The sequence below is a fragment of the Seriola aureovittata genome, chromosome 14 (genome assembly GCF_021018895.1).
Source record: "Seriola aureovittata isolate HTS-2021-v1 ecotype China chromosome 14, ASM2101889v1, whole genome shotgun sequence".
In the NCBI taxonomy this organism is placed as follows: domain Eukaryota; kingdom Metazoa; phylum Chordata; class Actinopteri; order Carangiformes; family Carangidae; genus Seriola; species Seriola aureovittata.
In genome coordinates, this window is record NC_079377.1 from 13,192,812 (window position 1) to 13,219,356 (window position 26,545).

A 26,545-nucleotide genomic window follows, 5' to 3' on the forward strand; every position below is an offset into this window, starting at 1 on the left:
TGTCTGCCCACTGGATTAGTGAAAAGCACCATTGTACTTAACAATTAACTAGTTTGTTCTTACCTTCATTTATTTGGGCAGGGTTTGTGCAGGACACATGGTCTTATGCAATATGTCACATTCTTTCAGTTATGCACAATTCACCTCCCAGTTGTCTACTGCTGCTGGCCACTAACTGCTCCAATCATGTGCTTTGCTCAAGGACAGCTAAAATATACAGTAGTTGCTATGGAAGAACATTAGTAATGGATTAATTTGAGTCTAGGTTGCCCACTCTGTATGAATAATGTGCATGTTGTTTTTACTCCACACATTAGATTTCTGTCATATTAAAAATTTGGTACCACAATTTATCAACTGTTTACACGTGTACAAATCATTTAAAGGGTCAGTTTAAAATGTTCATAAACGTATTTACACAAGACAACCTAATCACAACTATACTTATAGTAATGAAACCTTCCATTAACTGCTGTTTATTTTTGAAAGGTTGCACTTTGGATGACATCTAATTATTCCTCCTTTTGGGTTTGAATACAGTTATTTACTGGACAAAAGCACCTGCAAAACTAATGTCATGTAATGTTGTTTATAAATGGTTCATATACTAATTATAACTGCTCAATGAGCAGGGGTTAAAATAATGTTATAAAATTTTTCTGTCATTTTCATATTTAACAAAAAATTTACTTGAGCTGTTTTGTCTGCGTCAGATAAACTTGGAGCCTTGGTTTATATTTTCCATTTAATTGAGCTTCATTTCATTTGGGTCTCAGGCTAGAATAGCCGTGAGTGCTGTCACCGTGTCCATAAAATTGATTACAGGAGAACATCCAGAACTTTTATTGCGATGGCACCATAAAACAAAAGCCCTTACTCTCTTGTTTTTAACTTTGTGTCAGAACTGTTCATGTTGATAACTGTGGAGGGTTGTGGAAAATAACCTTGTGAGGCCCGCTCTGCAAAGGACAATTTAAATAATAAACCACTCATAAAACAGTGCAGGAGGGAAGCAGAAATATGCAGTTACACGATGTCACTGGCCTGGATAATGTATCAGACAGTTTCCAAGATGATCCATTACAATAAGCAGTCAGCCATCAGCTTTGTTAAGTCAGATGCTTTTAGATGGTGTCTCTCAATTGTTCCAGCTCATTTAAGAGAGAGACCCTAATAAACTTTCTTGCTGTGGTGCAGCAGGCTCCAGGTGCACAGGAGAGACTATAAATCTCAGGATAATCAGCGAATCTATTTTACAAAACCCATCGAGTGTTTGGTTTTCTGTGGTGAGCCAGTGAGTGAGATACCTTCCTGAAAGTTTTAGAATAACGGCTGTTGAAGGCAGAGATAAATGCCGAGACCTTTTCTCCCAAAAATGTTATCATGTGATCTTTCACTGAGATATGGGAAAATCCTTCCCTGTTCGTTGAAACCTCTAATCTCTCTCTATTTCTCAACAGAGGTGAGGTCTGATCTTTAACTGATGACCCTAGCCATTACAGAGACATGTGGACACAAACACACACACACACACACACACACACACACACACACACACACACACACACACACACCTAAACAAAAAGATGAACTGATAGTGGGAAGAGGAAGAATGGGTTCTCACTGTCCTCGCTGACATATTTGGGATTGTATGTTGAAAGACAAGCAGATGGATCGATAAACACACACACACACACACACACACACACACACACACACACACACACACAACAGCAAACAGATCAAGTGACAGGAAAAGTGTTTAACAATGAAGTGTGTAGCTCATAAATCACGGCAGATCTTGCAGTAATGGCCTGAACAGACAACTCTCTCACACTTGGGTTCACATTACGAACAGCAACACTTGGAGCCGCTCCAGAGACTCGCTCTGGCTGTACAGTAGCTCACATACAGGTTGTGAGTCACATAGACGGGGTCAAAGAAAAATCTGGTGAGCGTCAAAACACTCAACATACTTTATTTAAATAGTGTTTCAAAAAGCCCCACATTTATGTTCTCTACATATCCAATTATGTGAATGTAGCTGGAATTGCTGGGGCTCAGCCTGACCTGTGGTTGCTTTGAGCATTTAGCTTTATAAGTTACCCGCCCCGCCCCAAACGTAACTCCATAACACTTGAGGTTGTGAGGTTTCACTGCAGCACACGCTGGGCCGCTGTCAAATCTTCAAAAGAAAATTAAATCTTAACTTGGATCCCATTCTATTTTCTTAAAAATATACATATCAAGTGGTAAAAACGTCACATGGGGAAAAGGTTACTCTTAACTTTGTCCGGCTTGTTAGTGAAGTTAGCGAAATCAGCCAATAAGAGTTTCCATACTCAACTAAATGCACTGCAACTGCGCTTTGTCAAGACGCCTGTGAAGAACAATTTTCTCCAGAGGTTCTATTCTCATGGCCATTGTTCTTTTAGCATTTGTAACCTTCTCCTCCATGTTCTCCTCTCTCATCTCGTTTCTCGTCATAGTAGCTGACATATGTGCATCTGTCCACACGCGAGATCGAGATCTTGTGATCAAACATTCAACATACGCCGCTTGAAACAAGACTGTAGCCGACACTTACATGCCCTGGCTGGAGATTTTTTCCATGTAGAGATATTGAACTGGATATGCAAGCATGCTCACGCTTACACACATGTACCAATTGTGTGAATTCTAGCACCATGGTAGCAAGTTTTACCCAAAATGCTGACGAGAGCCATCATTTCTGGCCCCCGTTACAATAACAGTCTGTTAGAGGTATGCTGCTGCTTGTGTTTATAAATGCATGTATATGTGTGTGTGTGTGTGTGTGTGTGTGTGTGTGTGTCACAGGAGTCAGAGGAAGTCTGTCATCACACTTGGCCACACACACACACACACAACACACACACACACACACACACACACACACACACAAACACACACACACACACACACACACACACACAAAAAGCCCTCCTCCCCAGTTTGGGGATCCCTTTCTCCTCTCTGTCTCTTTACATTGGGTTCCATGTCGGTGATCTGGTCAAAGTGCCTTTACAAAGACTGATTAGGGGAAGCTGAAGCCAGTTGTAAGGGCTAAGTTGACAGTGAAGGGAGGTGTGTGTGTGTGTGTGTGTGTGTGTGTGTGTGTGTGTGTGTGTGTCTCTCCGTGTGTGTGGCGGGCAAGCACAAGGAGGGAGGTGAAATTGTCTGTCTGACTGTGTGAGTGTGAATGCACCTTCTGACCCTGTGTGTCAGCCCTGACGTCTAATGGAGAAGCATCCAATGCTGGAACAAGAACAACGGCGACAGGCAGGAGTCGAGATGGAAAGATTCAGACAAAAAAGAGCAAACATGAAGCGAAAAAATACCCGGGGTGATAGTGAATTTGTGAGCAAGAGGGCCAAAGACAGGAGAGAGCAAACACTTGTCAGCATATCTCTTCACCACTGCCCGGTGTGACAGGCATCTATGGGTTTAGCACTATGTGACTGTGTGGTGCTAAAGTCTTCCAACATAATTTCATCACATTTCAGCAACTATGTGCAATAGTCCCTTCTGACGAAGTCGTTCCTGGCCTAAGGCTCTGTGAACAAGCTGAACTGAGGCAGAAATCAGTCATTCCATATAAGCCTGGTATTTCCTGGTGGCACCCACGCTGCCAAGTTTTGTGCAAGTTTGTGGCGTTCTTGGAGAACTAAAGCTCTCTGCTGATTTATCTTGTTTGTTTGTGTGTCTGCATGTGTCGGATTATGGATCTGTAGGCATTGTGGTCTGTGGACAGACTGACCCTGCTTGTTTGCAAACAAGCAGGATAAAAGGGCAGATTACCCAACAAGCTTTAATCGTTTGAGGATTCCATGCAAAATTTCAAATCCTAGGTTTTATACAGCTCATTGTGAAAACTGGGGAACACGGCAATTTACAGGCAAAAGATGATTCCATAAAAGGGAAGAATCGAACAGTGGGAGCTACTTTAGGTGTTTGTTACCTTGCATTTATCCTGAACAGATGTTTCTCTAATGGAGCACTGTAATTAATCTATCTGGTGGATAAAAACTCAGTCTGACTTACAGCACTTTACTTATTTTAAGATTGAAAAATGATCAAACTCATTAAAATTTCATAATATTTCCTCTTGTGGCATAATTGCAGCGATGTCTTCAGTGATTATGTCTCTAACAGTTTGCAGTTACATTCTCAGTGTTGTGTGTGTGTGAGTGTGAGTGAGAGAGAGAGAAAGAGAGAGAGAGGGAGAGAGATAAAGAGAAAACAAAAGAAAAACTATTTGTGGGAGACACTTGTCTGTGTGTTTCACACATGTTTTGACAGTTCTGCAAGCTAATCCCTATTATTGCTTTGCAAGGCTGGGTGTGTGTGTGTGTGTGTGTGTGTGTGTGTGTGTGTGGTAAGGAGGTGGGGGTTAGCTCTGGGAGAAAACCTGTTAATGTGTGGATAAAACCTCTGCACAGCCTTTTCCACAACTGATACATTTTCTTGTTGTACATTGTAACTGAATCCTGTATCTTTGCTTATTTTGAATCTGTCCACTTTCTATTATTACTGGCAATGAATAAAAGTAATTTTTGAAGACAATAGTACAGCTTTTATTATATCTGATTTGAGTCAAACTGAAGTAATAAGTAACTGAGCTGCTGAGAATACATAATGGCTCATATGATCATGAGGTACACAGAATACATATACATGTACTTTCTGCAGATTGTGTATCAGTTCAGTCGGAGAGCTACATCACCCCCTCCATCTTCTTGTGTGGTTTGGAATTCAAACTCTGCTTGGAGGGCATATCTGGGCGGCTGGCCACCTCACCCACACCCTCCAGCCTTTCCTCTTTAGAATCTCCCTGACACACACACACACACACACACACGCACACGCACACGCACACACACACACACACACAGACACACACACACACACACACACAACCGCCCATACCCACCACCACCATTTCCAAACACACTCACTCATACAATTGCTGAGACTCTCTTTTCAAACCATGCTAAACCTTTAGGCCCAACAATACAGGCTGGACTAATCTTATAGCCCTGGTCCAATCAGAGGGCTGGAAACTGAGGAGTGGAATTGATTGGCCGGTGGCCACAGGGGCCAGTTAGGGGAAGGAGAACAAGAGGAGACAACCATTGTTGATTGATTACCATGAAAGACACTTTTGTTACCGACTTGAAGGCAGTACACTGTGCCTGTATCAAGAGGAAACGCTAGCAGTCTTAAAATAGGTCACTGCTGCACTAACGCGTATACAAGATACTTCACAGAGATAGTGAGGTGTGCACAAGACAATCTCACCACCCCTTCATGAAAGAGTAAGGTCCACAGATTATTAGCCGTGAGTATTATTGATTAGCTGCAGTGCAAAGGTTAGCAGAGCAGTTTCTAACTGTGAATAACACAGCACTTTGGAGAACGAAAACAAGAGCAGAGTGATTGAAGAGACGAGGTGAGGAAATACAGTCAATTAGCCTTGGCTATAAACTTATCAAAACCAAAACAGCACTTTATATCCACTCAGCGATGCTTTTTTCTTCGTAATTATGACGACATTTTTGGAGTGACTTCAGCTCGCCGCCATCTCATCTTTCCACATTGCAGGTTATGAAAACTGCACCCAGAGAAGATTGAACTTGTTTTCTCTGCTGGCAGCTTCTTGGTTCCCAGAAAAATCGCTCCGCAGTGTCGGAACACACCAATAAGTCAAGAGGGATTTGAACTGTAGTTTGGGGAGATAAGGTTGAAACATGCTCAACTCTGTTCTCAAGGTAAAAAAAAAAAAATGATTAGATGGTGCAGTAATCTTATTCACAATCCCTTGGCTTGGGAAATAAGTGTGGTCAAGATACTATAAAACTATATGGGTGCTTGGATTATGTGGACTTTAGGGTTTTATTGATGTGCCTGGTCGCCTGATATTAAACCACATTTTTATCTATTTGATTTCATCTTATTGAATTAGATTTTATGGACCGACTGCTGTTTCTGGAATTTTATCTTCTACGCTACAGGCGAAAAACAATACCGTCTCTGATTCTCATCCAAGTACACCTCCAACTGTTTGCAAAACACACACATGCATACACACGCTTCCCTGGTCTCCTTGTTTGTTCTGCCACATACAGATAATAAAAATAATCCAAAATCACGTCTTTTTACTTCATCTGAGAGCTAGCAGTACCCAGCCGCTGCATGCTCCAGATTGTGTCCTGACAATCCTGCTATATCACGATAAAATGTCTGCTTGCCCCAGCAAACAAACACTTTACAGTCATTTGAATGAACCTGCATTTACAGCCCGTTCACATGAGGAAAAGCATTAATGCGTGACGTAGATCAAATGCAAGATGCAGGAACACCCTCCGTGTGAGCCACCAATCCCACATCCTGCTCACAATGCTACAGCCCTTTGAATCTGAATGTGACCCTTCTAGTGAGTCCGCTGCCAAGACGAAGGCTCTCACTGTGTCAGTGGCACTGATAGAAAGAGACAGAGGGGCAGCGTGCCTCTATTCACAGCCAACATACGCATTAGCATAACTCACATAGCGCGGGTAAACCACCTAGCCACCTGTAGCTGCACAGCTCATACTCAGTAACTTCGCCTCTCCCACGCTGCAGCTCTTTCCCAACCGCTTCATTCACTCTTTTCTCTGAATTCCTCGCGTTTACTTTTGTGCCTGTGCATGTGTGTGAGTGAGTACGTTTTCTCACTTGTTGCTGCCAGCATAAGCCCGTTATGCCAGACGGTTTTGAGCTAATGCAGTGAGCAGGCTTGAATGGCAAGAAGACATCATTTGTTATGTGCAGAGAGCTAGCTGAGCCTCGGATGGGTAGATGTAAGAGGGGTAGAAAGTTCATGAAAACAGCATGACTCAGAGGATGATGATGGACGCTTGCTGTCTTTATGATCAAAGAATCTTGTGCATGTTAAAGAAATGAGCCCAAAAAATACAGCTGGAGAAACTTGCCATCGTTTATTCTCACTCTCTCTGTTTCTCATGTTAACTTGTTCGAGAGGAGGGGTTCTGTCGAGGATAAGGGGCAGGAGGAGTGTTCTGAAGGCCAGTGGGATCCTCCCCCAGGGTTGTGATTGGCTGAGGCTGTGGTGACTGAGTCCAGGGGAGGCCAGTAGGAAGGTGAGTGGTCTGGGAGCCTGCTAAGGGGCAGGCAGCAGCAGAAAGCAGCCACCACTGCCTCTTATAACCTAGGTACTCCTCATTACGGCTACAGACTGATAGACAGAGAGCAGGGGAGGGCTGGAGACAGTTCGAAGAGAGGGAGAGGGAAGGACAGAGAGAAATTGTGAACAGGGAAAGTTAGGAAATAAGCAGTCCTACTTGTGTGCTCACCCTTTCTTGACTGCTGCCTCCCCACTCCACCTGAGGCACATATACACACACACACAGGGAGGTGTTTCAAGGAGGCTTAGAGGGCTGACTCTCCAGGGAAGAAGGGAATTAAACACTTTTGTTTTCAATCCGCCGCATCCATACTCAGGAGAAAAAAAGGGATTACAGCTTGTACGCCTGCCCCACTTATTCCTCTCTTCTCTCTGCATTTTGTTGTCACTGAGTTACTTTGGACACTTTGGATACAACCTTCTTGAATTGTTGGTCCGAGCTCAGAGAGGCATGGCACACGGACAAAAGAGCCACAGGTGGGCATTAACCCAGGGCTCCTTCAGCTTGGCACTGGGCCTGTCGCTCTTCTCCCTCCTCCTCCTCACCGTCTCAGCCGCAGATGAGTACGACTACTACAGCTGGCAGGCGGACAACTTCCACAATGGCCGCTTCTACACCAAGCAGCCCCAGTGTGTGGACATACCAGCTGACCTGCGCCTGTGCCACAATGTGGGCTACAAGAAGATGAGGCTGCCCAACCTCCTGGATCACGAGACCATGCCAGAAGTCAAGCAGCAGGCGGGCAGCTGGGTGCCACTCCTGGCCAAACGGTGCCATGCTGATACCCAGGTCTTCCTGTGCTCGCTGTTTGCACCTGTGTGCCTGGACAGGCCCATCTATCCCTGCCGCTCGCTGTGTGAGGCTGTGAGGGACAGTTGTGCTCCAGTGATGGAGACCTATGGATTCCCCTGGCCGGAGATGCTGACCTGCGATAAGTTCCCCATTGATAACGACCTCTGCATCCCCATGCAGTTCACTGGGAACCATGCGACCCAGCCACCAGGTACGGCAGCTGTGTACACATACACCCACTCTGACACACACCTTCATTCAAGCATACTCACACACTAAAGTGTAAACATATACACACACATTAAATTTTAGTATGGGCCTTGAAAGAGTCACTTGTAGAAATTATAGCATATAAAATGTGTTTTTGGCAACATGTTAACTTGACATTTTGCACAATTTCTAATTTTAATCACCTCTAAAAATTCAACATTTCATGTGACAAGTTCAGTAACCACATTACAACCAGTTTAAGTTAAATAATAAATCAATAAATACAACTTTAATAAAACTTTTCCAGCACAAAAAAACATGCTGTATTGATTGTTAATAGTCTGTTTGAACTATAGTTTATATTGTGCTAATTTTAGTTTTTAAATATGAAGTATAACACTTGCATTTTAGTAAGCAATATCAATACATACATTAGCATGCATTTCAAATAAGGCACCAGTTTTAAAATGAAATGGTAATAAAAAAAAAAGCTGAACTTATTGCTATACTATATGACTTGTGTTGTGCGGACACAAATGCAGAATTAAAACACTATCAAAGAAAAACAAATGAAGAGCAAATGAGTTTGTCTCTGCATTGAAAATTACAGGACTTTGATTCATGTAACATAATAACATTACTAAGACAGATGAGTGTTCAAGAGCCTGCAGAGTCAGAAACAGTGAGAGTCTGAAAACGGCTGGGAGGCTCATATGGTTTCCCCACACTGCAATCATGACAGATGAAAGTTTGAGTGAGAGACTATCCAGAGGAGGTCAGGGAGGGAGACGGGAGCAGGAAGAGGCTACAGGGGAAAGTTCTTGGGTAAGTGGACAGTTCAGTTCAGGGAGGCTCCCTGCCATCTACATACGCCTCAGGGAGGGACAGAGACAGACTGAGAGAGACACATGAGACAGAGGGACTCCGGCAGCCAGATCGGTCACTGAGTTAAGATAAATGCACTGTGATGTTAAACACATCTCAACCCGAAAAGGTGACACACATGCACATGCATACACACGCGCCTTTATCAGCAGACATCCATCAACAGCTAATCAATCAATATAACAACTGAGTTAATGGAGATGGTCTTATTTCTTGCATGCAACTCACAGGCTGGTCTGCAGAGTGTAGATAAATGAACAAATAAAGCCTAGGAAAAAAAAAAATGGGCACGCTGCAGGGTGTGAGAGAGCTCTGATTCACAAAAAAAAAAAGAAAGAAAATGAAAATATTATATAATTTTTTTTTACAGACGAGTGAGAGGACAGATGGGCCAATCGTGAGGTGTGAGGGGCTGAGAGTGGGAACTAGATAGAGCAGTAGGTGTGTGCATGTGTGTGTGTATGTGCACCGGGACTACTTAAGCAGCCCTCTTCACAAAAGCAGTCAGTGCTGAGAGGGGGAGAGAGGGAGTTGATGAGGGACTTTAGTCAGTGCAGGGGGACAGTCCCCACTGTGTCCCAGCCTGCTCAGCCTTTGTTGCGTCTGGCAGCCAGCAGGCCAATTAGCTAGAAGGCCAATTACTGAGCTCCCACTAATTAGTCGACATGACAGGACAAGAGAGGCAGGCAGAGAAAGGGACTGGCTAAAGTCTGATTGTCCCTGAGAGAGGCGAATGGAGAGGAATGAAAAGAGGGGGAAGCGGGAGAGTAAAGAGAGGCAGACAGTGCGCAGGAGAGGAGAAAAGCTGCTTCCTGCAGCATAAAAAGTGTCCGCCTCTCTGCTTTCAATAAGGACTCAAAGAAAACAGTTTGTTATTCCCCTATATTCCAATTCTTACCTTTAACCATTTATTGACATATTTCTTCCACTTTGTTTGAAGGGTTCCTGCATGATACTTCATTTAAAGAGTAAATGCTTAACTTGAGCTATTCTTTGACATATTATACTTATTCAACAATCATAAGTTGTTGGACATATGTTTGCATTTTATCAGTACTGTTCACAGTATGCTGATATCTAACAATCTAGGCTGATAAGAAAAATTTAAACAAAAAGTGGGAAAAGATCATTGGAGGATTCTCTGATGAATTCACGCAGAGCTGACTTATTCCATTAGGGAAAATGGCTGCTCTGTTTTTGTGGGACTGGTATCAACTATGTGACATTTTGGCTCTGCAGAGCCATAACTCATTCTTTTACATGCTCCTTGAGAAGGAGGCAGCCTCAACCTTTTCTGTCACCTCCTCAAAAAGGCCACTGTTTGTTGATCCTATCTAATCAAACAACGATCAGAGGCGGCAACATTACAGGAAGTGGTAGTCGAGATCAGTGCAAACATATAGAGGGATCTCATGCAAAAAGGAAAGAGATGAATGTGTTGAATGATTTTTTTAAAAGAATAAACCAAAATTGGAATTTTGGTTAAGTTTGAAAATTCAATTTAGACTGCTTGCTTGTGTATGTGTGTGTGTTTTTAAAACTGAGAGTGAACCCGTATCACTTCTAGCCCGGAGGCTCAGTCACTGACATTTTGTTAAGAACCAGAGATTCTCAGATGTGCCGATGAGGCCATCCTGAGGACAAGCTTTTGGCTCTAAAACACACACACACATGCATGCAGATGCACACACACACACACACACACACGCACACACACGCGCGCAGAAACACGTGCACACATACATGCACAAACACAGCCAGCAATAATAAAGAGGAATTTCAGAGAAGAACTCTTAGAAGTGAGTTTCCTGGGAACCCTCTGTGTTAAAGAACATGGACGGCTCTCTTCACACAGGATCACATGAGGACTCGTGGTAATCCAGGTGGACCTTGGCGAGTTGATTCAATCACAGGAATTAAGTGCTCCTCTACCTGCCGCTCTCCTTGTCTGGGAGGGCCGATGCTATCTGAGCTATTCTGCAATTACATGATATAGCACGGTTCGAGGGCTCCTGTGGAAACTAACAGTACAGAGTTAGATTCACTTTCCACCTCTCTGTCATAGCCAAAACTGAGAGGAACACCACCAACATCTGAGCTCAGGTTGTGTGTGTGTGTGTGTGTGTGTGTGTGTGTGTGTGTGTGTGTGTGTGTGTGTGTGTGTACGATTTCTGGCATGTGTGTGCATATGTGTGTGTAACAGGGGCCCATGGGGTGTGTGATTATGTGAAACACAAGTCTGTAGATATTATACCAGGGAAGACAAGCAGACTGCTGACAAAAGAGGGCCCAGGCATCCAGGGAGGAAAAAAGGCCAGCTGAGCTCATTCTGTCAGGTAGAGCACAGTTAATGCCACCCATCAACTCCGCCTTATGGATTTAATGATGTTACCTTTATCTACTGTCAGCATCGGTATATCAATCGGTACGATAAGCGTCTGCAGGATTCTGCTTTAGTGCATGGGGTAAACTCCATAATTCAAATTGCATGTTTCCACAGAAAATGCACTCCGAGACAATACGCACGTTGTCCTGTGAAAGTCGCTGAAATTGCGTGGTGTGAAAGATATTGTCTGTCCTTGCTGTACTCACTGATGTGGCTAGTGTCAGTTACAACTGTGCTAAAGGAGACGGGCAGCACTGTCAGGTCCCCAGCAGCACAATGGGCGCTACTCATGTGGCCTTGGCTGCTATATGAAAGGGAAAATGTGATCCAATGGTCTGTGCATGGAAGACTGCCTAGGCCTTTTGAGAATGTATTTTTTCTTCTGTATAGGATTCCTACAGATGCAAGGAGCGTGCTGTGTTTTAGAGGCCTCCGGGGCTGCCTGCGGGCCATGTTTAAGTCCTCCTCTGTCTGTCTGCATGCCGCATTTAAACAGATGTTAGGCCCTCCAACATAAATCACACGCTGCATTTCATCTCCGGCACAGCACCGTTTTATGTCATAAGTGTTGCTGCTCGTAACTTAAAGGGCCCAAATGAGGCATGAGATAGTGACCCGCGCATACTTTAAATGGAACGTAAAAGTCGTTGTGATGCTCAGGCTGAAAGGGATGAGGTTAAAGACACGTCAGGGGATCAGATGACGATATTGTTAGATCTGGATATCTTTTTTATAAAGAAGTGTGTGTGTGTGTGTGTGTGTGTGTGAGAAAGAGACAGAAAAAGTGAGCACTACATGTATAAATTTGCAGATACTGTAACCAAGATTTCACCTGACTATAAAGTTGATTTTCAACCAATTTTTGAAATGTTGCCTATGATGAAATGTGACTTGTGTTCCCAACAGAATTTTTGAAGTGAATGAGAAGGATTCTTTAATTTCATGTCATGGCAAATAGAGTCTTTTAGGAATTAATTGTGATTGGTAAATTAGTTTTTCACTTTTGGCCACTCATTAATGATCATAATTTATGTTGTTGAAACTACGTAATTAAATAAACACACACAGACAACTCCCCATTGCACCAACTAATTACAGCAAAATGATGATAATGATAAAATCATTGTAATGTCATGTTTTTGGAGCTCACAGCTGACAAATATTTAAGAGACATCTTTCACATCGATGCACAATAACACTTCTTTGTGGGGCCTTCTATTCCAAAACTGTGTCATTATTTGACAAATGACTTTTCACATCTTTATCATTAACATCAGACGTGTTCTCAAGCTCGATCAACAATTGCTTTGTAATACTGAGGAGATTTTTGTTGCATTTTGCTGTTTTCAATCAGCATCACTAGCTAAAGCAGGTTAAGTGAACAGCAGGCGAGAGAGACTGAAATGGAGAAAGTGATATTAACCTCATAGCTATGACTAAGTGAAGTTGTGCAGTTAAATTGCTGGAATCTTGCCGTATGTCATTTCCACTCTGGCTTGCACTTTGAAGATTAACAGCAGGGCTTTCCACCGGAGCACCTCCCAACGCACTCTGCTCCCATCATTCTTCTCCTCTTATCCTCAATCACTGGCTCCTCATCCTCAGACAATATTATAACATTCTTCACTGTGATCGGGAACATTAATGTTTCTGTTATTAAGTCTATAATCCAGCATGTAAATGACGAAGTGCAGCAGACAAGAGGTAGTCAAGTCCAAAGTCAACTGAAGCAAGAACGTGATATTCACAATTTAATCACATGGCATGGTTTGGGAAAAAAAAAAAAAAAAAAAAAAAAAAAAAAAATTCCTAAGCTGCTTTGAGTTGATGGTAAAAGTACATTAATGACCTAATGTCAAAATATTTGCTGAGTAGAAACGTGTCCAGGAAAAAAAAACACACCAGGCTACGCAGCAATGATTCTCATCAGAACAGAACGGTGATTCCCCCGACAGGGAAAGTGATGAGGGCAGTCATCGCTTAATTGATTTCTCCGCGGCATTCAAACGGTGGTTGTCGGTCCAAGCTCAACTAAGTTTCATGGAGGGGCTGCACTCTCCTGACACATGCTCTGGCATCAGCACAGCTGGGCCTCCAGCCAACATACCACCCCTGTGAAACCAGAATGAATGCCTGTGGAGTCTGAATAAGACGTAACAGCTTCAAGGGAATCATTCAAAACAAGAGAAATCCAGAGCAGTTTTGGCGTCTCTTGATCTCTGTGTGTGTGCGCGTGTGAGTGTGTGTGTGTGTGTGTGTGTTTCCATGCTCTTGTCCCAGTCTTCTTGTCAACACCAGACAATTAGAGGCCTGACCCTGTAGGCCTCGCAGGTTTCCCGCCTGTGAAAGCATGGGAACCCTCAGAGGAGAAAACTGGCAGTAACTCTACATGAACATGGTTCAACTCCCTCCGACATACGAGCGCGCACACACATACACTCAGCAGTGGTTAGGGGGTTCACCTCCCCACGACCCGAGCAGCGAAGCATGCTACACTTTGACCCCTCTCATTATCTGCGCAGACGCTGAGGTTTGGGCTGAGGTGATAACCTTTGAACCCTGACTTTTAACCCAGGGGCTGGACTGGGCTAGGATAGTCCTCTGTGTGTGTGTGTGTGTGTGTGTGTGTTCGCACGAGTGCGTGTTTGTAAGTGTGACACAGAGGAAAAGAGAGAGCTATAATCATATTTCTCTGCCCTGTAGGTGTGTATACGTGGTGTGGAGAAAAAGATTTCTATACACTACCACATCCTTCTCTCCCTGACCTTTTCTAATATACCTTGTTCTTTCATTTGGCCCAAGGCTCCGTTTCGTGCATGAGTGGACTGATATTAGATGTGTACAACCAGCCCCTCTGGGATTACATGGAGTTTATGTAGTAATTGTCATAATAAAGTTTTATATTGAAGAGCCTTCTGAGAAAATTGCAAGGTAGTATGAAGCATGTCTGTGTGTGTTTGTGTGTCTGAGAAAAAAGAGATTGAAGTCTCTGAAAGCAAGTTTTGAAAGTGGCGTGGGTGATAGAAGTGAGACAGAATATTTGCTCAAAATGTGACGATAATAAATCATATATCCAAGCATATTTTGACAGTTTCCTACGGTATACATGAGCGTAAAAGTGAACAAGCGAGATTTAGCAATAAACAAATAAAAGACTTAATGTAAGGGCTGCATTTCTGCTCTCTCACGCTGTGTCCCCACTGTGGAGGTGCACAATAACAACAATCACAAAGTCCTAAATCAAAGTCAGTGAGGCCAAACATGCTTTTGAGCAAAGCAAGCATGACCATAAATTCAGAGTTAAAAATAAACCGAACTTGTTGCTTTGGTTTCCCCTCGCTGTTTCACAATGTGTGGTTGCTGTGTGGCCTAAATGCTGGCTGTGTGTGTGTACTGAATCACTTTTCACCGTGTTCAGCTGCTCCTGCCGCAGCGTTTACCTTTCTGCACAGCCAAGACCACGCGTGCACCACCAAAATATACAACGGCCAGAATAAAAACATTTTCTCCAATGTAATTGCAGGGCAAACATCAGTCAGACTGCTGGACTATATATTCGCTCCACGGCAAATAGCCTCTGACAAGAGGAGGGGGGCTGCAAATAAGTGCCTCAAAAGTGGTCAGGGCTTAACGATTTCATACTGACACGGCTTTGGTTTTGCTGACTGCACTTGACTAACAATGACCTCAACTCAGCTGTTAGATATTAGCTAATCCGGGCCTTAATAGCACCAAATGAAATATGATTCAGTGTAGTAATTATTTTCCTCTCCCCTCAGTGTCGAAGGTGTGCCCTCCGTGTGACAACGAGCTAAAAGCGGACAACATCATGGAGCATTACTGCGCTAGTGACTTTGGTAAGTACGAGCAATTGAAAAGACCTGCATAGACATTTATAGAGTGTAGTACAGGGCAGTTTACTTTGTGGTGCCCTAAATAGGAAAAAAAAAGAAACCTACAGTTGTAACATTCACTGCCTGAAGGTGGAGCAGATGTTGCAGCAGCTATTGCCTTCTTTGCCTGTAGGTGGCGCTACTGACTGCTTAGTTTGGTCTCAGCTGGTCTGAAAATACCTGAACCTGCAAAAATCTGTAGCTTGCTGAATATAAATAAAACAGTTTGTGAGTGACTGCAAGCAACACAGTACAACTGCATTGTGAACACCACTTGTAGTTTTATATTTATCAAAAACCGTGTAACCGTGCGAACAAATCATTTCGCCACAGGCTTCATCAGGAGTTACAAGTCTTTTCACAAGTTGTTTGAGGAAAGCAGTTGAAAGGCACCAGTATGTGCCATCATTAATCCATCAGAAAATGTGTTTTGGCTTGGGAGAAAGATACTCTGAAAGCAGTAGTTTGTTACATGTCTACCTGGATGCTAATATCATTACATTGTGTAGGAGAGTAAAAGTAATAGCAGGATTACAACAATCAAATAACTCTATCCTTCATACAAATTCACGCATGCACGCACGCACGCACGCACGCACGCACACACACACACATTTTCAATAAAAAAAAATCATCAATCATTAAAATATTATGCAGTGTAAAAAGTTATTCATTTAAAAATGCCTTAATATTTTGTTTATTGAAGTATAAATTTATCGTTTCAGTTTTGATCTTGTTTCTCCTGGCAAGTGTTTGTAGAAAATGCTCAAAGTGAGCACCGACATGAACAAGCAAAGCACATTAATTATTCCCTCTTTTCTTCTTATAAACTGATAAATTGATTTAACAGCTTCCAGTCCCCAGCGTCCATTCAACACCAATTTCCAAACTTTCCACTCTCCAGCAGTTCAGGTTCACCACAGTAATGACCCGTGCGCGAAGCCAGAACATAATTATTTCATTATTTCTGCTCATCGAGGCTTTTGGCCCATCGTACTCCGCAGCAGATGAGTTTCTGCTTGCATGGACTGTTGCCCCAGTTTCTAGAGTTAATGACATATTGTTCTCCATTTTCTCTGGTCATAAGATTCGAAACACTAAACTAGAAATTGTGATAAAAAAAAAAAAAAACAACAACTCATAACCTTGGGAAACATGGCTTATGTTTCTCAGCAGATTAGTGATAATAGTGTGACTGAAAATGAAGTGCGGCAAGATCGGAGCTGAAAACCATATTTCTATGCTGTAGTGTCCCACAGAGGACAGGAGTTTAATCTATCTTCTGGTGATTACCCACACCTCCGAAATGTCCCGAATATACAGACCACGACCCGTTATAAATAATAAATTAATAAACACCCGACACATCACATCCAACAACAACAACAAAATACGTCTCGGTGCACATTGCTCACACTTTGAGCTGCTGCCAAAACATAGGCTCACCCTCTGTAATTAATCATGACTTTACCTAATCACAGATGTTTATTTGACTGATTAATTGCAGGATTGCATGTCTCTATCCTTTAACGTGAGGGTGTTTTTTCGAGGATCAGAAAGCAAAACACAGATTCTTTGTGTTCATTAGAATGAAACATGATTACATGTGAAAGCAGATAGTTGGACGCTTTATTGGCCACGAATTTATGTGAGTACATGAGACATGAGGATGAGTAAATAAAAGTCGAGATAACCGTGATGTATGGATTTGGAGATCAAGGCAAGAATGACTCTACGGTGTTATTCTATAGGGCGATAGCTGATTAAAGTTTGATCTCGCGCCTCATGAATGTTATTACCTATTCATCTTTGGACACTATTTACCCTCAGAGCATTTTGAACTTCGTGTTTTGTTACGGTCTACTTTTGATGTCTGATCTCTCCGCATTCCTTGTACCATCCAGCCAGGGGCGGACCTAAACAATAATTCAGGGCGGGAATTTGACTCCATCCCAGGACACCCTCACACAAACCATCAGACTGCTAATGTTATGGACTAACCCTAACTGGTTATACATTTGGCCAGTATGTTCATCTGGGAGGGAAATGATCCAGATTACAAGATACAAAAATTTGTGAGTCAGCAACAAATATGAAAAAAATATGTTCAATTATAAATATTATTGTACATTCTAAAAAATGTTTTACCCATTTTAGAAATTGCATGTTATTAAAGGAAAAAGAGGAGCTACATATGTACTATATAGTCATAGTGTAAAACCCCATGTCGGCTATAAAAAGCTATATTACGTCAATAAGTTAACAGAAAATGAGGTGAATGGCAGAAGTTTTCTACTGCTCTGAACGAGGGTAAACAAAAATCACCTGACTGCTTTCAGATTTCAGTCTTCACTTTTCTGACCACATTATTATTGGTGGCATTATCAAAGGCAATCTCAATGTAGAAATACAAGGGCCAGCAGGAGCAGCGCTGCAGAAGCAACGCTGTGGACACACACTGCGAGCCGCAGCAGTTCATGTAGCCGTCGCACACACAGGTGAGGTGATGCAAGAGGCCGGTCAAATCATTCCTGACTGTTATGTTATCGCTGATCGTGGCGCAGGCCAAGACGACCCTCAGACCACCAGGAAATGTCCCACCACAGCACCCAGCAGCACGGAAAAAATAACTAGAGTAGAAAAGAAAAGCGGCTGGGACGACGGTCTGGCAGGAAACAGCCTACACCTGCTCAGTACAGTGGGAGAGGCTGCTTTCTTAAGCTTTAGAGGGAAACCTGTTTAACCTCAAAATGACAACACACTCACTTCTCTCTCATTTTCTTTCCATCTGCTTATACCCTCTGCTGACTTTAGAGACAGTGACTTTGTGTACCGACGTGGGCGCAGCTTGTCACAGGGATACTGGCCAGGCTACAGTGGGCCCCACTGGATCACTTATAAGTGAATATACCTGAATACGGGTGGGCATTCGAAGTGAAGCAGGGAGGGAAATGATTTTATCCTTCCTATCTTTGCTGAACACACACATACATGAATACAGTCATTCACAAAAGTACACACGCGCTCAGGTATGTCGGCACGCAAACGCAGCACATAAACACACGTCCTCAGTGAGGGAGCTGGACGTGAATCAGGACGTGGATGAAAGGCAATTCAACACACACATTCCTTCTTGAACATGCTATCACTTCACATGTATACGTATCAGAGTGCACCCAGGGGTGTTTATGCAACTGTAGACAAGCAGGCGAGAAGTGAAATGGCGATCTTCCAGCAGGCATGGGTACATAGCGATGTTTCATTCCAACCCTGCGCCTTTGCCCTGCCCATGATTGATTTCACCTGTCAAAATGTTCACCCAGAGAACTCCACTCTCAAAGGCCTGACAGTTCAATTTTAATCTTTTAAATTTAAAAATATGAACTAATAAACATGAATCTCAACGGGAGATACAACTCAGTGGTTCATTAGGTTGATAGACCTGAGTTTGCTGTAACCAAACTCCACATATACTGAAAACTGTGCACAGAGGTCTGTTCTGTACTTTTGCTTAAAGATATACAACTGAATACACAAATGAATAGAAAGGCGCAAAAATAACAACTAGAAACTTGACCTGAACTTGACTGCTGCGAGATTTGACTTGAGACAAGACGTCGCTCACAACAAAAACAATCAAGTCAAGCTTCGACCTTGTAAAAGACCTGATACAATCAAACAACAATTTTAATTGCCACATCATTTAAGGGTCAGCACTTGCACCTTGACTTGCAACATGTTGAGGAGGACTTGTGATTTGACTTGAACTTACATTGGAGAACTTTAAAACTAGCTTTTGTTTTACTTCCAAAAACATGTCCTCCTTGTCGTTTATGGGTTTTCCCCAAGAAGTCAGACACAAAAAAAAAAAACCACAGGATGCAATTTCTGTACGCTGTGGGAGAGGTTAAATGATAATACCCAGGAGAGGTGTAAAATAGCTTCTTCTTTGGCAAGCAAAGAGCTCAGTGATGTTCCTGCAGGAAGAAGCAAAGTCTCAGCTGCGAGTAATAGAGGAATCAGAGTGACACAGTAACAGCTTCTGGGTGTAAATATCTGTTTTATAGAGAATAAGAGTTAAAATATCTCTTCCTCTCTTCTTCCTCAGCCCTCAAGATGAAAATTAAGGAGGTGAAGAAAGAGAAGGGAGACCGGAAGCTGATTGCAGCACAAAAGAAAAAGAAAGTGTTGAAGCAGGGCGTGCTAAGGAAGAAGGACCTGAAGAAACTGACCCTGTACATCAAGAACGGCGCCAACTGCCCATGCTCCCAGCTGGACAGCCTGGGCTCCAACTTCCTCATCATGGGCCGCAAAGTGGACCAGCAACTTCTGCTCATGTCCATTCACAAGTGGGATAAGAAGAGCAAGGAGCTCAAGTTTGCCATCAAATACATGAAGTCCCATCAGTGTCCCACCTACCACACCGTCTTCCAGTGACGTGGCCCGCCGTGCCGCTCGCAGAGTCCACAATCGCTTCCCACACTCCACCCCGTTTCACATAGATCCTAATTCTCGTTCCACTAATGCATCCCTGAACCCCAGATCCCTGCAGAATCTTTTATCAGCCCACGAAATAGTCCTGCAACGGGCTGCAGGGTGGTCAAGCTTTTATTTTCTCAGCTTTATCATGAATCAGGTAGTCGAGGGGGTCGTTCTGAATCTGACATATTAATGTTGGAGAGGCGAAAAGCTGCACATTCTGCACTTCCCTCCAAATAATAAAAGTCCCAAAGAAACCGCAGATTTATAACAATTAGGAAGAAAAAAAAGACATTTTCATCTTCCCTTTGCAATTTAATTCTTTCCTTTTCTGATATAGTAGAACCAATCACTTGTATGTCTTACAGCAACTTTATCAATAAAACAGTAGCATTAAGAAATGGGAGCATAAAGATTTGAGGCAACTATCGGAGGGAAAACATGTTTGATAATGTGATGATTACAGGCAGACAGAATGAGAAGGGAGCTGAGTGGGAATGCAGGGTTTGTTTCAGTGTAAGAAGAGCTGACAGAAATGATACGCTACAGTACATGTGGGCTGTGCAATGGGCCAGTGCACATGCTGGCACAGAGCTCCGAGGAACAACATCAAAGCAGAGAAATGTAGATGATCTACTTAACTGTGTGTTTTAATAATGTAAAAAGTAGGTAATTCAGATGAATACTAGATTATTAGAAAACTGGGCTTTTTTTCTTTTATCCCTGCTGGGGAAGAAGACGGAACGAGACAGACTGGCGGACTGGATGATGCTTCCACTGACTTTGTACAGCACCGTTTTTTTGCGGCCTGAAAGAGGGAAACTTGAATACTTTTTTCTTTTTGAATTGGAGAGAGCAGGAAGTTAAGGTAAAGAAGACATCTTCCTGAAAACAAGTGGAGAATAAAAGAGAAAGAAAGAGAGAGAAAGAGACTCTGGACAGAACCTTGTTGGGTTGATAAGTCTCTGGTACTCGCTATTTTTCACTATCACTTTTCAAATGTTTCTTTTTTTTGTACTTACATTTTTTTTTTTAATTGCTTCAGTTAAACTTCTATGGTATGAAAGCAGAAATCATACATACAGACATAGCACCTGAATTCACTGTTGCCGTAGCAATAAGAGATGAAATTTTAACTTTGACAATATTTTCTAATCAGTTAACCTGTAAGTAGTTCTGTTACTGAAATACATCTTTGTTTTACAAAAAAGTAAATGAATAAAATATATTTGAAATTTTTATAAAGAAGACCTCTTTGAAATGTGCTATTTCTTTACCACCACGATTAAACCACTATGTACAAAATCATCATAAAAAATAATCTTTTTCTGACTTAACCACCTGGAAAAAGCTTGGTTGAGAAAACACATAGTCCTAGTAGGTTCCTGGGTATTTGTAAGGCTTAAAAATTTTTATTTTTCATTTAAAATCAGAAAAGTGACTCAAAGTTTTTTGCATTTTATACTTTTTATAGATCAAATTGTTTCCATGAAATTTAAAAAGAAAAAAAAAGTGGAAAATTAAATTGAGCTAAGTGTTTAACAGACCTAAACTAAGTTAACATTTTTCCACAAACACAAAGGATTGTGAAAATGCACGATGCCATGCACCTCCAGTTCTCCTCTCAAAGGGAAGAAAGAAGTGAAACCTCAACTGCGCTCTGTGCAATGCCAAAATCCTCCAGATCCACACTGGGCCCTCAGCTTTACACAAAGCCTGGGCTACAAAAGAGTAAAGGGGTGACGCAGACAGACAGCAGGCTGCAATGCAACAGACCAACTTGATCAAAACCGCCCAGCGTTTAATCACAACGCACGCACAACTAATTCACTGAAATAAAAAGATCTGGCAACTTTGCTCTCCAAAATGCAAGATGGATCAATTGTAACACTGTACAATGTTTATTGTCTTCCGCCCATATTTCCCAGAATGTGGAGAGTTTTGGACACTGTTTGAAGCATGAATGCCAGCAGAGTGATGACCGATTTCCAACTGATGGTGGAGATAGTGCACACTCTGTTTCTAGGCCGTGGAATGACAGAAACAGGAGGGGACAGGGATAATGAGTAGAAATAAGCCTTTATTGGAGACTTCAAAACTTACAAATTCTCTGTGAGTGATCAAAAGCGATAAACACTTAGCTAGAAATTCAAATTCCACTGAGGTGAAGAGGGATTTGTTGGAAAGTGTTGAGCCCTCTTTTAGGGCTGACTCAGCTCTCATGCAGTAGACTACATCCAGCTGAGAGGGGAATGACAAGCAGCTTTCATAAAGCAAGATGTGGCACATCGGTGCACTCAAAGTGGGGGAAGACAAAAAAAAAAAAAAACGGAAGGTGAAAAAGGAGCCAAGAGAGAAACTTGGCTGGGTCCTACAGGCACCCATCAGCACCTCCACAAAGGTCACTTCATGTAGTTAATAAGGGCCTGATGAGGGACCAGTGACACGCTTTCCACCAATGAGACCTCAGTTCAAACAAATATAATTTCTATCAAACATACATGAGCTATAACACTGACTGGTTACAGAAAAGTAGGCCCACCACACACACACACACACACACACACACACACACACACACACACACACACACACACACACACACACACACACACACACACACACACACACACACACACACACACACACACACACACACACACATCCCTCTCTCCCACAAACACAAACTGTAGAAGAATGGCCACATTGTCTGTTTTTATTGCAGTGTGCTGATAAGCAGCACCTTTTTCACAGCTGAATAGTGGCCGTCTGTCTGGGTGTCACCTGCGCACATGCACGTGTACGCACGTGCACACACACACACACGCACACCTCAACAGTCACTCAAAACACTTGAGTGAAAATATTTATATTAAGTCATGCATTATCATATACTGCACATTCTACGACTTAATGGTGTCATTTGCTTTTTCATATTTTCCCTCACCCACCCACTTGTTTTCCATAATTTCTTTTAAACAACCCAGAGAGAAGGGTGTGATCGACTTCCAACCACTTTTTTCAGTATTTGAGAAAATATTTTTGAAATGAGCTAATAATGCCTGAATGTGTGCACTGTAAATCAGATTTACAGTATATTTTTACACATACCAACACTGAGACCAGTGGCTGTGAAATGCTGATCTCCTCCAGTAATCTCAAATCTCTTTATCAATATGGTTTTATTTGATTTCTTTATAAATTATGGCCAATAAAGAACAATTATACACTGACCCAATATTGAAAATTTGATTTTGTAACTTCGCTCTAGTTTTCACAATGCACCAAGAAAGCATTTTAGAAAGAATCTGGAAGGAAGCCCTCTTCTGGGCAACAGACAAAAGAAGCCTGACATTTACTGTTGATGTTTTAATCTTCATTGTCTTTGAACAAGGTATTAGGTTGTCTCATTTATGGGAACAAGGCAGATTTAAAAGATCTTTTTGCTACTTTTCAGATAACATAAGTTTATCAGTACAAGTTGGAATAATCTCAATATTTGATTCAATTTTTTACTTATTTTTAACTAAAACATGAATGCGGACATGGACACACACTTGCACACCGGTGAGCACATGAACACACGTACATGCTCATACGCACGTTAATCAGATTTGACTAGTCTACCTCAACAGAAAGAGACCATTATATAACAACCTGGAGAGTCAGAAGAATTTCTATTAGCTGCAGCATGCCTCTCTCTACCCACCACACAAGGCACCATTAAAGCAGCATTAGAAAGTAAGCCAACATCCGTCTGGTCTGAACCTCTAGACCACCTGTCTGCAGGAAGGGAGGACAGCGAGAGTTGGACATTCATTTAGAAGAAGAGAGTGAGAGAGGATGGAAACAGCAGCACATGGACAGAAGGACTGTACTGGCTCCGAGCCTTGGCCTGCCATGCTCAGTAAAATGCATTAAAGATGTTGCGTTTTGTTGTGTGTGTGTGTGTATGTGTGTGTAAGACGCCCTCAAAAAGGCCTAGAGCAAGCCAGGGAATCATTTTCTCCCTATAATAAAGTCAGAGCAACTTTCTACATGTGGTACACACACAGGGAAAGGCTGCTTTCCACAACACTGTTCTCATTTACATTCAAACCTGCTCAGGCTAAAAAGCCACTTTCAGCTAGCTGAGTAATTTTCTCAGTCATAATGAATATAAATGATGAAGCAGGACGGTTTCAGTAATGCCATTTCTAAAACGATGCAACATGGAGTTTAAACTATTAGACAACACATGTGGAATACTAAATCACTGCTCCTCAGTGTCAAAGGGATCATTTTTGGCTCTCTGTGACAAACTCACATTCAAACTAATGTGTCATTCTATTTTGCTAAATGATATGATCATGTTGCACTTTTGTTCGGTGAATAGTTGCTGTTTCCCATTCATTCCTGTTGAAGCCCATTGGCTCTGGTGGATTTGCAAGTCAAAATGTTCTGGTCAAAACTTATTTTATTTTTTCTATATCCACAACTGAAAGATGGCATCATGCCCTTTTTTTGTGTGGGTAAATTCTATTGAGCAGAAATGTAATGTTATGTGACAGTCTTCAAACCTGAGGACATACAGCACTGCAGGATTTCAAGAAGAGTATTGTTGAAAGATAGTAGCAGGGTGGACACACACTCATGTGAGCAGCAGCAGTTCAGCGAGGTAGCTGTCACACACATGTGAGGGAAGCAGGGATCCGGAGCAGAGCAGCGGGACGGGGGCAGAGCAGGAGGCTTGACCAGACAAGGTGGGGGAGACGAGGGTGACACGATGAGTCTCAGAGGACAAACGACAAGAACTAGACACAAAAATATCAAGAACGGGTAAATTATGGCTCGAAGTGAAGAGTATGAGTGGAGGTGGCAGGGCCGAGTATTTATAGAGGTCCTGATTATGGAACTGGTTGCAGCTGGTGGGGTCTGCTCTGGCTCCAGCACACCTATCTCGACACACACACTCACACACCACACACACACACACACACACAGGAGGAGAACCACTGAATTTGAGGTGTAGGCCATGGCAGGTGATGTCCCAGGAGCAGAAGTAACATTTTGTTTATGTTTAGCCACATACATGCACTCCTGTTATCACCACATATCACTAATCTGATTGCATCTATCTTATTTTTCCTGTTTGGTGATACTGTGATGTACTTGAAGCGGCTGGAAAAAAAAAAAGCCAGACTAAGAATATAGTCAGATAAGTGCAAGTGTTGAAATCGCTGGAGCTTCTTTCTTCTTGTGACTTTAATTTGACAGGAAGGTGGCTAATGTCAGTGTCATGCCATTTCTCATTAGCAGAGGGGAAAACCCCTGTATATGGCCACTTCAACTGACCATTTAGTGAAGTACTAGTAGAATAGAATAGAATAGTAGTAGAATGTGTTTGAAATCACCTGCAAAGGTCGATATGAATCAGAGCTGTCACTTTTTATTAGAAATTTGATTATTCATTCCAACATGGGTAAAAAAGTTCTTATTTAAACTGGAATGACAAGTTTGATTGAAAACTTAAACGTTGTAAAACAGATCATTTAAAGTAGTTTGTCTTGATATCCAGCAGAGGGCGCTCTAAAACTTCACTATCAGCTTGACCTATGGCACGCCCTATTGACCTATAGGTAAACTAAGGTAGTAATGTTATGTTGTTTGCTACAAAAATGGAGGACACCTACAAGCGAAGCTTTCCTGAGAGGACAACCATGACAGCAAAGCATCTGAGAAGTAGTATGTGGAAGTATTTTGGGTTCTAAACTGTAGATGGCGAAGTAACTAACAAAGATAACCAGATAACTTTACAATGACAGCAAATCTGTGGACTCGCAAGCTAGCCTGCCAGCCAAGTGAGGCAGCGCAGGCACCTCAAACCAGCAGGGCAACGTCAAGTGTGCAACCTTGTCTGACTGCAGTAGGCCCCTTGCCAGAAGCTCGTAAAAATGCCATCAGCGATAAGATAGCAAGATTTATACGGTAGGATGGTCATTACGAATTCGTTCGAACCAGCCCTAATATGAATTGCAATCTGATTGCTCCAACCACTTCTAAGCAACTGAACTGCAGCGGCTCGCTAATGCCTCTTGGCTGCATTTACACCTTTTTGAAATTAAATACCTTAGTGTGAAATAGATGACAGTCATGCTGTAGGCTGTCCTCTCTTTGGTACTGCTCTGTGTTCGACACTGACTCAGAGACACAATGATAGTGTGACAATGACATTCAAAGCCTGTCAGCCAGCCTGTTGCGCTAGGGTGATAAGATTGAATCTACAAACACACACACACACACACACACACACACACACACACACACACACACACACACACACACACACGGACTGGGGAAAAAGAGGGCAGGGGGACAGAAGAGGAGAAAGAAGAAGGGGGGGGGAGGAGAAGAGACTGGATAAGAAAACACCCAAGCTGCTCTCAAGGGACTTTGGCTCTCGGAAACATCACATTGGCCTCAGTGTCTCCACTGCAGTGGAAAATAAATAAATTAATAGGTGGAGTAGAAGGCCTCCCGTGCACAGGGTCCTGAAGCCATCTGTGAAGGCCATCAGTGTGTCCCAAACCTGCTGTTTCCCTACTGAACCAACATGTCAGTGTGGAGATTTACAGCCACACGGAAAGCATATACACACACAAACACACGCCCACGCACCGACACCCTCGCACACACAAACATCAAATGAGGATATA

At 42.5% G+C, this 26,545-nt stretch overlaps 1 protein-coding gene and 1 long non-coding RNA gene across 2 annotated transcripts in view; one reads left to right on the forward strand and one right to left on the reverse strand.

Annotated features, from left to right (window-relative positions):
* Positions 1-26,545, reverse strand: part of LOC130181096 (uncharacterized) — a 56,619-nt gene that overhangs the window by 3,045 nt on the left and 27,029 nt on the right. The gene's annotated exons all lie outside the window — the stretch shown is intronic.
* On the forward strand, positions 7,215-21,098 carry sfrp5 (secreted frizzled-related protein 5). Its single transcript, XM_056394866.1, has 3 exons — positions 7,215-8,208; positions 15,258-15,335; positions 19,480-21,098. Exons 1-3 carry the CDS (start codon positions 7,656-7,658, stop codon positions 19,806-19,808), a joined length of 960 nt encoding a protein of 319 aa, XP_056250841.1. The 5' UTR covers positions 7,215-7,655; the 3' UTR covers positions 19,809-21,098.

Excerpts from the sequence above, each read along its gene's own strand:
- sfrp5 (XM_056394866.1), top strand. The coding sequence starts at position 7,656 with ATGGCACACGGACAAAAGAGCCACAGGTGGGCATTAACCCAGGGCTCC. Across the intron at positions 8,209-15,257 it reads CCATGCGACCCAGCCACCAG|TGTCGAAGGTGTGCCCTCCG; the intron begins GTACGGCAGCTG and ends CTCTCCCCTCAG. Across the intron at positions 15,336-19,479 it reads TTACTGCGCTAGTGACTTTG|CCCTCAAGATGAAAATTAAG; the intron begins GTAAGTACGAGC and ends CTTCTTCCTCAG.